At 39.6% G+C, this 14,268-nt stretch overlaps 1 protein-coding gene across 2 annotated transcripts; it reads right to left on the bottom strand.

Moving 5' to 3' along the window:
• Window positions 1–1,873: 1,873 nt before the first annotated feature.
• LOC143420407 (uncharacterized) lies at window positions 1,874–13,427 on the bottom strand. Of its 2 annotated transcripts, XR_013100225.1 has the most exons (4): window positions 13,136–13,427; window positions 8,114–8,219; window positions 3,356–4,120; window positions 1,874–2,919 (listed from the first exon to the last, which is right to left on the bottom strand). XR_013100225.1 is itself a non-coding variant. In XM_076888530.1 (3 exons), the coding sequence occupies exons 1-3, from the start codon at window positions 6,175–6,177 to the stop codon at window positions 2,347–2,349; spliced, it is 1,374 nt and encodes a 457-aa protein (XP_076744645.1). In that variant the 5' UTR covers window positions 6,178–6,200; the 3' UTR covers window positions 1,874–2,346. The 2 variants fall into 2 exon arrangements, 1 of the variants encoding a protein (XP_076744645.1); XM_076888530.1 differs by lacking the exons at window positions 8,114–8,219; window positions 13,136–13,427 and adding an exon at window positions 6,142–6,200.
• Window positions 13,428–14,268: the final 841 nt, after the last annotated feature.

The raw sequence follows: 14,268 nt of genomic DNA, 5'->3' as shown, positions 1-14,268 counted from the left end.
TGCAAAAAGAAAAACGCCTGCAAAAAGAAAAATGCTGCAAAAAGAAAAATGCTGCAAAAGCACACAAAACACAACGGAATGTTGCTAGAGGTTCGTTGTTGTGTGGCCCAACAGTAAGATGACTGTGGAGAACTCCATCGCAACGACCGAGACTGTCCGAGCCGGGGCTCGAACCAGCAACCTTCCGATTACAAGGTAAACTCCCAACTCTTGAGCAGCGATCGCCCCCATTTATTTATATTAGATTTAGTTATAAGTATACTTGTATACATAGCACATTTATACATGATTCTATTTCATTTACAGAACTAAAATTAGTTTGTTGTGTACAGAGAATCTTTGAGCTTGACTCAATGGTTAGACCTCATGAATACATCCCTGTGGATTCAGTCTAGCAAAAGCAGAAGAAGAGGTTTCAACATGTCTTTTCAATTTTGAGTGGTAGTGTGTTAATGATGAAGAAAGTGTGTTAGTAGCCTGTGTGCACCATTCTGGGTACAAGTGCACCACATTTCTAAATGTGTTTTGTGTTTGAGAATGTGTTTAGAGTTTTGGTAAATTGGAGATTCAGATTTGCAAATGGTGTCTTAGCCAGATGAATAGAGTTTAAGATTTTGGCAACTGTGGGATTGATTTGATGAAAGAGTTTTCTTAGTTGACAGTTTAGTTTTTGCAATGGGAGTTAGTGTTTTAGCAATTCAGAAAAACTGTAATGTCTTTGAACGTGTTATTCATACAGCAATTATTTGCAGACTCGACTACTGCAGCTCACTGTAGTTTGGTTCGAACCATTGCTCTCTTTATCATCTTCAGTTGGTCCAAAATGCAGCTGCTCATCTGCTAACTGGCACAAAATGGAAAAAGCATATTAGGCCAGTTTTGGCCCCTCTTGCTTCCTTTTACTTACAGGATCCAATTTAAAATTTTACTTTTTTTTTAATCCCTTAAATGCCAAGCCCATTCTTACCTGTCTGAACTCCTATTTCTTTATGCTCCAGAAAGAACCGTGAGGTCCAGGTCAAAACTAACTAACTAACTAACTAACTAACCAATGCAGCAGGCCAGACCACACCTCTGCCACACACACCCGGCCGCCCAACTGAGGCTACAACTACAACTATGGGGTTGCGATTCTTCTATTACTCCCATTTTCAGCATTTTGGAAAATTCTCTCTGAACAATTGCCTTTTATGTTCAGGCATCACATAGGGCTGTGAATGCACCATCACGCCAGACTGCATGGTGCTCGATGATGAGTCATACAGTTAGGCAGGGGGGAGAACACATCTGCAAAACACTGTTGCAATTCGTCCTCTGGTCCTGTGTGAGATGGTTATCAAAAAGGAGGGAGGCGGGAATGGTAGAACTTGGCACCTCCGGCCCCAACTCATCTGTTCCCTTAACCAGGCTCACTAGAACCTCTCGCCAAGCTTTAAAGAGGTTGAGGTCATGTATCTGTGTGGATCCTCCCTTGTCCGACTGCATTACCTCAGTCAACATCCCCTACATGGAAAGCTTTCATGGGGATATAAGTCAGGTAAAAGAAGAGCCATCTTAATGACACTAAAAACTCTTAAACTCAATTTACCCTCCTGTAATCTAACTTCAGTTATTAATAAGCACACAGTTTGTTTACAGTTTGGAAGGGTAAACTCATCCTTTCAGTATCTTAAACACACCCTCTGCAAACTACCTATCCACAGCAAAGTTCTGGGATGAAAATTACGAATTTATTTTCATTGAAGATAATTTTTTACTGAGTTGCAGGAACCCTGTTCAGTGTGAGTGGAGAACAACCAAGTGTCCCCTGATGGCACTCCACATGTGCCATTAAAAACAGTTAATCTGAACCTGAAATCATGGCTCAAAATACTTGTTGTGAGACAATTTCTTTATTTTATTTTTTTACACCAAACTATTTAATAAGTGTTTAATAAAACAAACGTTAGAGTTAATCAAATATAACCAAATCTTTAGTAGTATCAGGATTTCACAACACAAACGACAAACAGAAAACAGCTACAGAACATGTGGATCAACAGGACAGGAAATAAACTAAAGTAAAACTAAATACATGAAAAAACACATTCATTTTGAAATGGAATATCAAAGGTAGCCAAAGAAAAACAAGAATTAGATGTAGATATCTATACTTCTATCTTCCTGAATGTACCATTCAGGATTATTCACTGTAAATCCAGAAATCAGAGCTACCTCATCAGATCCAAGTGTGACATCAGCTGACACTCTTTACAGGAGACTCCACCTGAACTCTGTGGAGCCTGATCTCAAGGTTTTTAAAGTCTGATCCTGAAACCAGAAGAGGATCTTTCTGTCTCTTCAGATTCATTGTGATCCAGTGACTTCAGGTCCGCTTGATGTTGATGTTTGCACAGAGCAAATAATGAAGTGAATGTTTTGGCACATTGGTAACTGTAAAACTGTGGGGACAGTGTGGGATTGTTTGTGTTCGGAGTATGAACTGAGACTCTTGAAGGTCTTGTCACACTGGTCACAGCTGATGTTCTCTTCCATGTGTCTACGTTCATGAAGGTTACGATTACTTGATTGTGAGAAGCTTCTGTCACAGTGTCTGCACTTGTATGGTTTCTCTCCGGTGTGCACGCGTTTATGCTGTTTGAGGTGACCTGCAGTGGTGAAGGATGACCCGCACTGATCACAGACGTGCTTTTTAACCCCACTGTGAATAAGCTCATGTATTTTTAATGTACTTGGTGTGGGGAAGCCTCTACCACATTCTTTGCAGTAGTTCATTTTGTTTCCAGTGTGTCTACGTTGATGTAATGTTAGGCACCACTGCTGACTGAAAGTTTTTCCACAAAGGTCACAGTGAAACGCTTTCCCATCACCACAGTGACGGCAGGGTTGAGAACTGGATCCATCTGTGTCGCTCTGCTTCTAAACAAAGACACAAAGACAGTGGAAGTCAGGGAATTCCTTCAACATTTTTATCCTGAATCTCGCTTGAAATAAAGATCAGCTCTGCCAACATCCAATTACATATTGTAACACTCAGCGTACTGGGCGAAAATGACTCTTCATTTGTAGGTAAACGACTTCATGTGAAGATTGTTGGTTAAATCGATGGATGCTCTACTCTGCATGTCACAAGATACTAACCCCAAGCTTTCCCAAGTGTGAATGTTAGATAGACAGCAAGGGGAGAAGCTTTTAAAACTTTACGTTTTTCCAACATCAGGAAAGATTCTGATTTGTCTCAAACTTGATTGAATATTCTGTACATGACGTTTTCATGTCTCATTTAGCTTTGAAATTAAACTTAATTCACATAATACTTCAAAATAACTGCAACTGTAAAAATATAAATACATACCTCACAGTAACTGCACTTGTAGAGTTTCTTTCTGGTGTGGATCTGTTGGTGTGATTTCAGGGAATGTGGATCTTTAAAAGCCTTATCACAGAGGTCACATTTATAAGGTCTCTCCTCAGTGTGGGTAAACATGTGGCGCTCTAAGTCTTTATATCTCACAAACACTTTGCCACACTGATCACAGCAGTAAACATCATTTTTGGTGTGAATGCGTACGTGATTATTTCGGCTGAGTAGCCAGCGGAAGGTTTTTCCACAAATGTCGCAGCTGTACGGCTTAATTCCAGTGTGGACAACTTGATGAAGTTGTAAGTTTTCACTGCAAGAAAAAGTTTTGCCACACTGATCACAGCTGTATGGTTTAAAGCCACTGTGGATGCGTTGGTGTCTATATAAGTGTCCAACCGTCTTAAAAGACTTTCCACACAGCTCACAGCTGTGTGCTTTAATTCCACTGTGGCTGAGCTGATGTGATTTTAAGCCTTGAGGTTGGGTAAAAGACTTTCCACACAGCTCACAGCTGTATGCTTTAATTCCACTGTGGATGAGTTTGTGTGTTTTTAAACTTCCAGCCTGAGTAAAAGACTTTCCACACAGCTCACAGCTGTATGCTTTAATTCCACTGTGGATGAGTTTGTGTGCTTTTAAGTGTCCAGCCCCACTAAAATTCTTCCCACACTCATCACAGCTGTATGTTTTCTCTCCCTTTCTTCTGTGAGGTTTGTCGGCCTCCTGAGAGCGCTGACTTCTCGCTCCATGTTGGTCCTGCAGTGACAGAGATACAAACAGAGGCAGTGAGTGAAATGCAGTCGTGGAACAAACTGAAACTCCATTAGTGGAATCAAAGATGTCAACAAACAAGTTCTAGGTGTGTTGCCACCACATTTTGTTGGTAGTTTCACATTACAATGACGTGCTACAATGAGAATTGGAATGAAAATAACATAACTGAAGAAATATTGATCGCTGGAGAAAATCTTTCATTTCATGAAAAATGGGGAGTCCAACTGATGATGTTGTTGTTTCAATGTGTGCTGAAAATATGATCGTTGTGTTTTCTTATAACTTTGTGGTTTTTGTTTGTGAATGTGGATTCTTTATGTATGGAGGAGCCCCGTTGGGCTATATGATAACCCAGCGGGCGGGGCTGAGATAGATTTTGGTCGCCCGACCGGAGATACCGCTAGCTCCGGGACGTCGGGCTAGCGATTTTGCAAGCCCTGTGCAGTGTTAGTCAGTAAGTGACTGGCTGCTCCCGTATGGGATTAGAACAATGCCACATTATCCCATAGTCCAGCCAATAATGCGATTCACATTCATATATAGCCTGTCTATAGCCTGCCTGCACATAAGGACACTATCACAGCGTCCTTATGTGCCGACACCAGTGTTTTAGCTGGCAAAGCAGCTGATGTGCAGTGAAGTCAAGTAAATGACAACATGTACAACCATTGGAGATGTGAGCAGGACAGACGGAACAGTTGATTGAAAAAGTGTGGACTTTATACCAGTTTTTAAATTGTGTTGATCGGCCACGTAAAACCAGAGTTATGATAAAAATATCTGCAATGTTTGGTTTTCTTCCTGAATACTGTCGTTGTTTACTGCGGGGGGGAAAAAATGGTCATAACGGCGTTTTATAAGGAAAACGCTCTCCGCCTGTGAGCAAAGACAAAACCAAAAACACCCCCACCCTTTCCTATTGCTCGGAAAATGTACCATGTCGACCAATCAAAAAATGATGGCAACATGGCATTTAGTGGTTTAGGAAGTTTTAGGAGTGACGGCGGTGGGTTGAGATGTGAGAGATAATCTTGTGTAGTTAGTGTGTAGTTAGTGTGTAGTGTAGCCAATAGTTTTGTTGTGTGTGTCAGAACAATGAGGCGACTGCTGAATGTTACAGGTGTTACAGCAGTGATACATCTGCTGCTGTCAGGCCTGCAGGTATCAGGCTGGTGTTCTCCTTCATCTCATAGTGGACAGAAATATTTTTGGAGCGGCACAAATAATTTGTGTGGCATCAGATTTGATGCAGAACAGCTGATTGTTCTGTAAATAGTTTGAAATGTTTATTTTAAAAACACCTTGGCTGCATTTTTATGTAAATAGCTGCAAAAAGCTTTGTTGTTTGCAAAACGCAGTTACTTTTTTGTAACTGCATAATTAATTGCCCAACATTGGTCATTATATACTGTATTTTGCAGAGAGAGAGTTACAGGACTCTCTTATTTTTACTTTCAATAGTGTTAACATGCTACACAGGTCATGAACAAGATTTTTTTTAAATTTTCATTGTAAGTGGGCTAAAGCAGTTAATTAAAAGTAGTCTAACATAAATGTAAATGCTGTAATTTTATTATTTTAATAAACCATGCAACTTCAATGGACTAGCGCGACCACAGTGCACACGTCTGCTGTTGCTCACAGTGGTCCAAGTGTCCGCTCAGGGAGTTTGTGTGTTCGCTCAGACACATGAAAAATTAGAGGGAACATTGGTTGGAAAGTATTTTGTCTCGTGTTAATTATATCGTCAGTTATATCGTTATCGCACATTTTCAAATGTATATCGTGATAAATATTTTTGGCCATATCGCCCCATTATAGAGGTAAGCAGCACCAAGTTCCTGGGTGTGCAAATCTCAGATCTCTCCTGGTCAAAAAACACTGCGTCACATGTCAGCAAAGCTTAATAACGACTCTACAGCCTCTGCAAAAGTGAGGAGAGCAAGAGCCTCAACCCCAATTATGAGCACCTTCTACAGAGGCACCGCCGAGAGTATCCTCACCAGCTGCATCACTGTGTGGTATGGCTCCTGCACCATGATTGTGTTGGACACTGCTGTTTAAATAATTGTACAGTCTGTCCCGTTTGTAGCAACTGAAAATAAAATAAATTCATAATTATAATAAAGGTCAATCAAATGGACCAATATGGCAAGGCCATGATGATCCACTTGGTAAAATAAATCCGCTTGGCATCTTTCTTGGCCTTAAGACAACAATTCTGATGGCTAAAGATCCAAACGGGACAAAAATAAATAAATAAATAAATAAATAAATAAATAAATAAATAATTGTACAGTATTTTATTGTACATAACGCTCCTATTTTATTTTTTATCTTTATATTATTTTAGTGTACACTTAGGGCCTGTATGTATGGTCTTTGACAATAAAGCTGACTTTAACTTGAAAAAACAACCAGCTGTGCACTAGGGCTGGGCCATATTATACCGTTCATGGTAATACCGGTAAAATGTTGGGCAACGATAAGAAAATAAAATATCGCGACAGAATATGGGTAAAGCGCGCATGCGCAGTGCCTTTGTTTTCATACGCACATAGCCGAAAAACCACGGCGGCAACGGAGAATGAGAGGGGAGAAAGCGGATTGTTGAGTGAAACGGATGAACCAGAATTGGCTTTTAAAAATGGTGCAACTTCACTGGTTTGGTGTTTGTCCGTCAGATATACAACAAAGCACATTTATTGTAGAACATACAAGCGGGCCGTCGTCATTGCCGTATTTGTCGGACTAAGGTGCTCGTAAATCTGGGAGTAATCTGGGTCCTAAACTCTGTCCTGTAAGATCCCAAAGTCAAACGAACACTGCAGCATCACTGAGAGTTAAAAACTGTCCAAATTCTTTCATCTTTAATAAAACGATCAGCATTGCTGCTTTACCAGGTGTAACTATGATGTTTAACTTCCAGGCATCCATGAAAACAAAATTTATTATATTTAACGGAGTTAGAAGTTAACAGGAAGTTACCGGAAGTTAGCTCGCTAGTTTCGCTAGTTACCTAAGCATGATATAGCATGTTCTGACTGAGAGATTTCTGAAAAAATTCAAACGTACAGCTCTGCTATCACTTCCAACATAAATGAAGACAGGAAACTAAACAGCACTGACGTTTGTAGGGTTACTGAAGTTGGGCTAGTTGATATATAATGATGTGCTACGTGATCGCTAGCGACACAGCTATGTTAGCATAACATAAACAGTGAAGCTGGAGGATGAACACTAACACTTTTCCACTCGATAAAAGTTAACGTGAAGTTTCCTGATGGTTAGAGACAAATGCAATCGCATGGCAGGATGCTATAAACGGACCAAACTTCAGTCAGGAGAACAACTGAGATAATCCATCCACAATACGAGGTTAGTCATTAATATACTGCAACAACATGGGAATAGAGCAGCTGTGATAGAATACAGCATTAATGAATCAATGGTACAGAAGTGGAGGAAGCAAGAAGAATGAGTTTAATAAAGTTTAATTTATCTGACTGCTTTGTTTCGCTTAATGTGCCTTATAATCCCGTGCACCTTATGATCCGAAAAATACAAATTTGACTTTTTTTATTTGCCACACTGCAGTTTAATGTAGCAAAGCACCTCTTTTTAACTTCAGTGGATATTATACATGGTTATGCTCAGGATATGTCAGCCCATTTCTACTGGAAATGCACTTTGGTTAAGCTTTCAGCAAGGAATTTGCATTTGCACTGTTAAATATTTATATAGCTTTAATGCACATAAAAAAAACAGCCGCTTGTTTAAGTGAAAATAAATGGATGGGGGTTTTTTTGCGCTAGTAAAGTTGTGGAGTTGTATTTTGTCGCGCAAAAATTATATCATCAGTTATATCGTTATCTCAAATTTTCAAATACATAGTGTGACATATTTTTTTGGCCATATCGCCCTGCTCTACTGTGCACACAGTTTCAATAACAGTAACTGAGATACTTTTCTCACCTCCTGTGTTGAAGTCATTGTTTCCTCTGTAGTGGCTGAGCTGAATCCAAATGGCTGAAACTGTTCCTCTGCTGCTCCACCAGACTCTTCTCCTCCTGTTACTCAGCTGGGACACAAAAGTATAGATATGTATTTTATCCCTGACGAGAAGAAGCAGAGCAAATAAACATTACTACACTCAGTGACAACAATACCTATGAAGCTTCAAGGTGAAACCCCAGAAGCAAAAAGAAAGTCATCAGCTGCCTACAAGAAGTTGAAAGGGAAAAAGCCACTGAGCTCCCTGCATACCACCACCTTTACCCGGTGGATGCTGCACCCTGTATATATGAACTTCCATAGATACACAAAGAAGGAGTCCCACTCAGGCTCATTGGTAGCAGCATAAACTCAGCCACCTACAACATTGTCCAGCACATTACTACCATCCTAGTACCCTTTGTGGGGAACACACCCCACACCCACATAAAAAGCTCCACTGACTTTAACAACAAGGTCCACAAACTTACACTTGATTCAGATCAAACCACAGTGAGGCAGTGGACACTGTTGAAAAACAGTGTCCACAAAGCTGCACCGCTTGATGGATTGTCAGAGCATTAAGGCTACCACAGTCAGGATCCTCGCGGAGTGATACGTATTGTGCTTCAACATAATAATACTCTGTTGTGTGTGTAAGGCCCCCAAAATGGCATCTTTTAAGAGACTCTGCTTATGACTCTCATACATTCTTATATAGTTCTATATTGTGTATTTTGTTGTACAGTTATTTTATTTTCAACTTTAATTTATATATTTTATCTTATTCTCCCAGTTAAATTTACCCTTCATTCTAATTTGTGTTGTACAGTTATTTCATTTTTAACCTTAATTTATATTTTATTCCTTCCTAGTTAAATTTACCCTTTTTAATTTTTCATATTTATTTCCTATCTTATTCATAGCCTTTTCCTTTTTTTGTTTTCTTTAGGTCACGAGCAGTTGTCCAAGCATTTCACTACATATCGTACTGTGTATGACTGTGTACGTGACAAATAAAATTTGAATTTGAATTTGAATTTATGAAGCAAACTCTATCAGTCACCCAGGAGAACATGGAAATAGAGCAGCTGCAAGAGAATTGAACATTAATGAATCAATGGTATGGAAGTGGAGGAAGCAAGAAGAATAAGTTGAAAAAAGTTTCACTTATCAACCAGAATTCATACATAAGGCACACTTTTGAGAAAATTTAAGGATTTTAAGTCTGCCTTATAGTCCAAAAAATACACCATTGAAGAAGTTCTTGTGCTTAAAGTGCTTCACTGAGCTGAAATTTAAACATCTCAAGATATATAAAATAAAAAGGAAGAATAAATTAAAAATGCCATAAAGGCTTGGAATTGATCATCTCAATATCCATACCTTGGGCATGGACATCTTAGAGGTTCCGCCCTTGACTATCTCTGATTGGTTTAGATCACAATATATGGGCAGTACGTTGTCTGTCATTGACCACAGGCGACCTTTTTACTTGGACGACCTAGGATTAGTCACACCATTGAGAAATTAGATCGAATATCCAACCAATTAGTTTCTAGAGCCCTGACTAGCAATAAGATGCATATTTTGGTATCGATTCGATAACAAGTAGATATGGGCCAGTATCGCTGATACCGATACTTTCAATAAATAAGGTGGATGTGTCAATGAATTGAAAATAATTTTCATGACCTTAAGTGCTTTTTGTGATGTTTCCTTCTTTATTATTAAATAGTTAAAACCCAAGACATAATTAGTCTTTAATTTAACAAAAATTAAATGGTTCGGTTGGGTGTTTTGGGCCTCTAAAACTAATGTTTCAAGGTATGTGGGGTGTGCATGTGCTAGGCCAAATCACCATTTTTTCTATCATAATCTAATAGAGATTTAAATTTTTCATATGAAAACAGTCACACAGCGATAAAAAGAAACAAATAATGACAAGAAGTTGTTGTATTATTAACTGCAATAGCCGGTCGCATGACAGCCACAGGAAGCCGACGGGTAAAGTGATCGGTTTTTATCGGATTACGTCGTGGAAGAGAAATTGTTCAAGCCATGTTTCCGAAGTAACAAAGAGGCGACGGATGGCCTGGATTGCAGCCACTCGAAGACCAAATATAACTTTTCAGAACACTCAAGCTCACGTGTTAGTCTGCTCCAAGAATTTCCACAAAGGTCAGTCTTCTGTTGTAGTTAGAGCTGGGCGATAGAACGATAACGATATGTATCGCGATATAACTTTTACTCGATAGAGAAATTAAGCTATCGCGATAGACCTTGCCGCTCTTGTCCTCTTAAAAAAAAAAAAAAAAAAAAAAGGTCAGCCAATCCAAATTAAGTAGCGCAGAGCCGAACCAATCACAGCCGCAGCGTCACGTCGCGTGACTTGTTACGTACAGCACAAGTGCCAAGCCGCACGTGTGTTTGTTTGGGAAGCAGCCAGCGGGTAATGGAGCCAGCGCGTAATGGAGGAAATGAGTGTGCCGACTAGAAAAATCAACCGAGCGTGACCGAAGGTTACCGAGGAGAAAACAGATGATGGTTCCAATGCCGGAGAGATTGTCGAACGGAAGAGCCATAGAAGCTCCGTAGTGTGAAGGTATTTCGGCTATTTCAAGTCTGACAAAAAACAGAGTAGCGCGCACTGTAAATTGTGCCGAAAGCAAGTCTGGAAATACAATAAACTGGTGCATGCGTCACACTGTGCGCCACGTTATTGTTTCGGTGAAATGAATTTCTACAATACTGTTAATTCTACTCTCTGCAGTGTTTAAATGCTTACATATACACACAGTTACTGTCCGTCCACACATACGACTCGGTTCTGCTTCTATGCCCCAGCTTTGTTTACTTTTTCCCACCGAGGCTTCTAGACTTCTGATTGGCCAACATTTCTGCACGGTTAGGAATCTAGCGCCACCTGCTGCTTTGACATGTTCATAGCAGCGTTTTCCTTCATTTCTGCCTTTATGTGTGGACGGGATTATTTTTTAAAACGAAAACGGAAAATCTCCGTTTTCAAAAATACCCGTGTACGTGTGGACGTAGCCTCAGTCTCTGACTGGAAGCGCTAATTCGTCATTCGGCTTTTGTCAGACTAAAGTAACTGTTAAAACTGTTTGAAAAGCTCAGCTATACAACAAGGAGAGATTGAGAATTTCCTTTTAGTTCTCAGTTTATTTGATATTGACAAAAGTTAGTCAGTTTTGTCTGTTCTTCTGTAAAACAAACTAAGATTTATTTTTAGAATTAATATTTTGTTTCTAAGTGGAATTGACAATTTAGTCTGTTTCGTTTGTTCTATTTTGAAACTTAAACGCTTTAGTGGCTGCCTTTAGTGTAGTTTGCAATATTTGCCTTTATTTATCTGAAAAAGTCTCATGTTCCTTAAGTACATCTACCCTGTTGAACTTATTATGGGAAATAAATATTTAAATAAAAACAAGCTGCTGATTATTTCACATTTTACTTGTGAGCAACGGCACATTTAAATCTTACAAATATAGTTATTTGGCTTATATCGTGATAGATATCGTTATCGCCTGAAATGAAAAAAACATATCGTGATATGAAAAAATCTCATATCGCCCAGCTCTAGTTGTAGTTATTACGTAATTTATCATAACATAATCGTTGATGTAGGTTACGTCTAGGTTAAGTCTTATATTTATTTGGAATTGAATTCGTTGCGCTATGCTGCTTTGTTCACTATAGCTTTGCGGGCTAATGTTTGTTGTATTTTGTAGGAAAACCAGCCTACAAAATGCTGGAATGTGATCCAGACTGGCGCCCTCTATCAACCTGGTCATACAGGTTAAAGCTGCTACCACAGCCAGATTTGATCGGTTAAGAGAGAGAGCGATATCAAAACAGCCACGAAAAGTCCTGCATATATGTGCCCAAGTGTTGTATTGAAGCAATCAAGTGATGAATAACTGTTTTCCAGTAAGTTGTTTTGATATGTTTTTTTTGTTGCATTGTTGATTTGTTCTTCACCGAAGCAGCTAATAAAGCACAATGGATTTTTACAATTTTGCATCTTTCTTATACGATTCTATAATAGAATGAAACAATAATGCCAGTTACATATAAAGACAATAAATTGACCGAATTACGAAACACCTATTTTATTTTTATTGGATCTGAAAAAGTTGTGTAACACTACAACCTGAAACAAAAATTAGATTGCGTTGGCCTGTACAGGAGATAAAGAAAACATTTTAACAACAGCTGTGAAATGGAATAGTCCAAATCACCAAAGTAAACTGGACCTGGGCTTGTTGCAGGGATCTGAAGTTACTAAACATTTTGTGAGTGTATGAACTCACACTTAGGACCATATAATAGTAAATATGTGCGTGATAAAAGTCGGGCAGCAGGCTAACGCCCTTACTCCACTCTGTATGCTTGTATGGGTCTGACCCTTTCACTCCTTTGATTTTTCCTCATACTTGATTTTTTGCCTTTTTGGAAACTATCTTCGTACGGACTTTGTACATAACTGTTTTTGGGGCAAATAAAATGCAAGTAGGGATTAAAACCGCGGAATTAATGATTTGTTGATGTTTTAATTTTGTTGCCACTCGTACCCACAATGCAATGCGCGGAAGTAACGTGGTACAGCTAGCTTAGCATGTATGCTGCAGTTGCAGGAACACTTTAAAAACAAAGAACAACAAGGTGGTTACAGATATGATTAACCTAACCTAACAAATTAAAAATAAAGCAAAGCAGCCTTTAAAGAACCCTATCTCGTTGGGCGTAAAGAATTTACGCAGTGCAGCTAAAGGTTCCAACTTTCTGCCAGCAAACGCTCAACTTCTCCCAGCATGCTGAGCTAATGGTTAGCAGGTGTTTTTCTCCAAACACTCTCTCACTCTTCTCTCAACGTGTTCACAATAAACTGTGAACAGACACCGAGGAGAGCAGCAGAAGACCTCATTCAGGAGCTAAACTCAACATGAACTGAACTCACAGTAAAGTTAGCTCGGTGCTTACCTTTAGATGAGCCCACAAACCGAGAGAAACTCCGCGATGAAGCTGCAACTCTTTCCAAACACAGGAAACAGATCAGGGAGCAGAGACCCACGTGGTTCACGCTGATCTCAGCTACGATCCAGGAGACAAGGGTGGGCAGATCGATGCAGATATCGATCAGGACGTTGGTAGTGGTTTATGATCGATGCTTTAGTTTGTTTCTCTCCTCTAAGTTCACTGCTTTACTCCCGTTTCGTGAAAAAGCAGCTCTCTCTGCTCGACTCCTCTCCCGCACACACACTTTGCTCCGCCCCCTTCTTCCTGCTTTGACGTTGTTTGTTGCTGTGCGGTCACGTGACACAGCTGTACACATGTAACTACGTGAGGTGCTATTCAAAAGTACTTCCTATCTCCTTTTCCTAACCCCTCTTCCTTGGCCTCGATGAAAACGTCATTGTGGAAAGGAGAATTGCTAATGACTCAGAGGGAAGAGCGGTGCTGAGAATATGAACAGCTTTACACTCATCTCTCTTTAATGTGACGCCGCATGTCCGCCTGGTGAAACTACAATGTGCAGAAGATGGACTACAAAACAAACATCTTACTTCTTCACAATGTGTTCTAACCCTGTCGTTTTATGGAGCTCATATAAACAATAACAACCTGTTAAATCCCTTAATTCAAACTAATGAATTGATATTCATTAGTTTGAATTTTAAAGAAGAAGGAACATTTAGGGTCAGATTTACAAACATCTGCAGCAGCTCAAACACTTCTAATGATGTTAAAAAGCTGCTGGATTTACTGAAGAGGCTCAGTGTCAGTTTGTGACTCAAAGTTATGACGTATTTTCAACATATACTCGAGACTGAATTGGGCTGGCTATAACCTGGGACCTGTGAAGACTTGTTGGGCTGCTCTAGGGAGGATAGATGGGTTGAGCGGGACAATAGGTGGAGTTTTTGTGAGACAAGCAGTTTGAATTTAGGTGGGTGTTTTGGCATAATCTGATGTGGAGCTAGCTAAGGTGCTCCGAGACGGGAGTTTGTGTATAAAATTTAAAAATGCAGAACAAAAGAATAAAACACTTAAATTGCAAATGGTTTGTTAAAAGGAAGTCATGGAAAGGAAAATAGTGGGTGAGTAGAAAGGAG

Source organism: Maylandia zebra, linkage group LG9 (assembly GCF_041146795.1).
Source record: "Maylandia zebra isolate NMK-2024a linkage group LG9, Mzebra_GT3a, whole genome shotgun sequence".
NCBI lineage: Eukaryota > Metazoa > Chordata > Actinopteri > Cichliformes > Cichlidae > Maylandia > Maylandia zebra.
Note: the sequence above shows the minus strand (reverse complement) of the source record. Positions and strands in the feature narration are given on the sequence as shown.

Bases quoted from the DNA above. Each gene is read 5' to 3' on its own strand.
- LOC143420407 (XM_076888530.1), bottom strand. From the start codon at position 6,177: ATGGTGCAGGAGCCATACCACACAGTGATGCAGCTG. The intron at 4,121-6,141 runs GTGAGGATACTC...CTGTCACTGCAG, and splicing joins ACCACACAGTGATGCAGCTG to GACCAACATGGAGCGAGAAG. The intron at 2,920-3,355 runs GTATGTATTTAT...GTCTTTGTTTAG, and splicing joins ACAAGTGCAGTTACTGTGAG to AAGCAGAGCGACACAGATGG.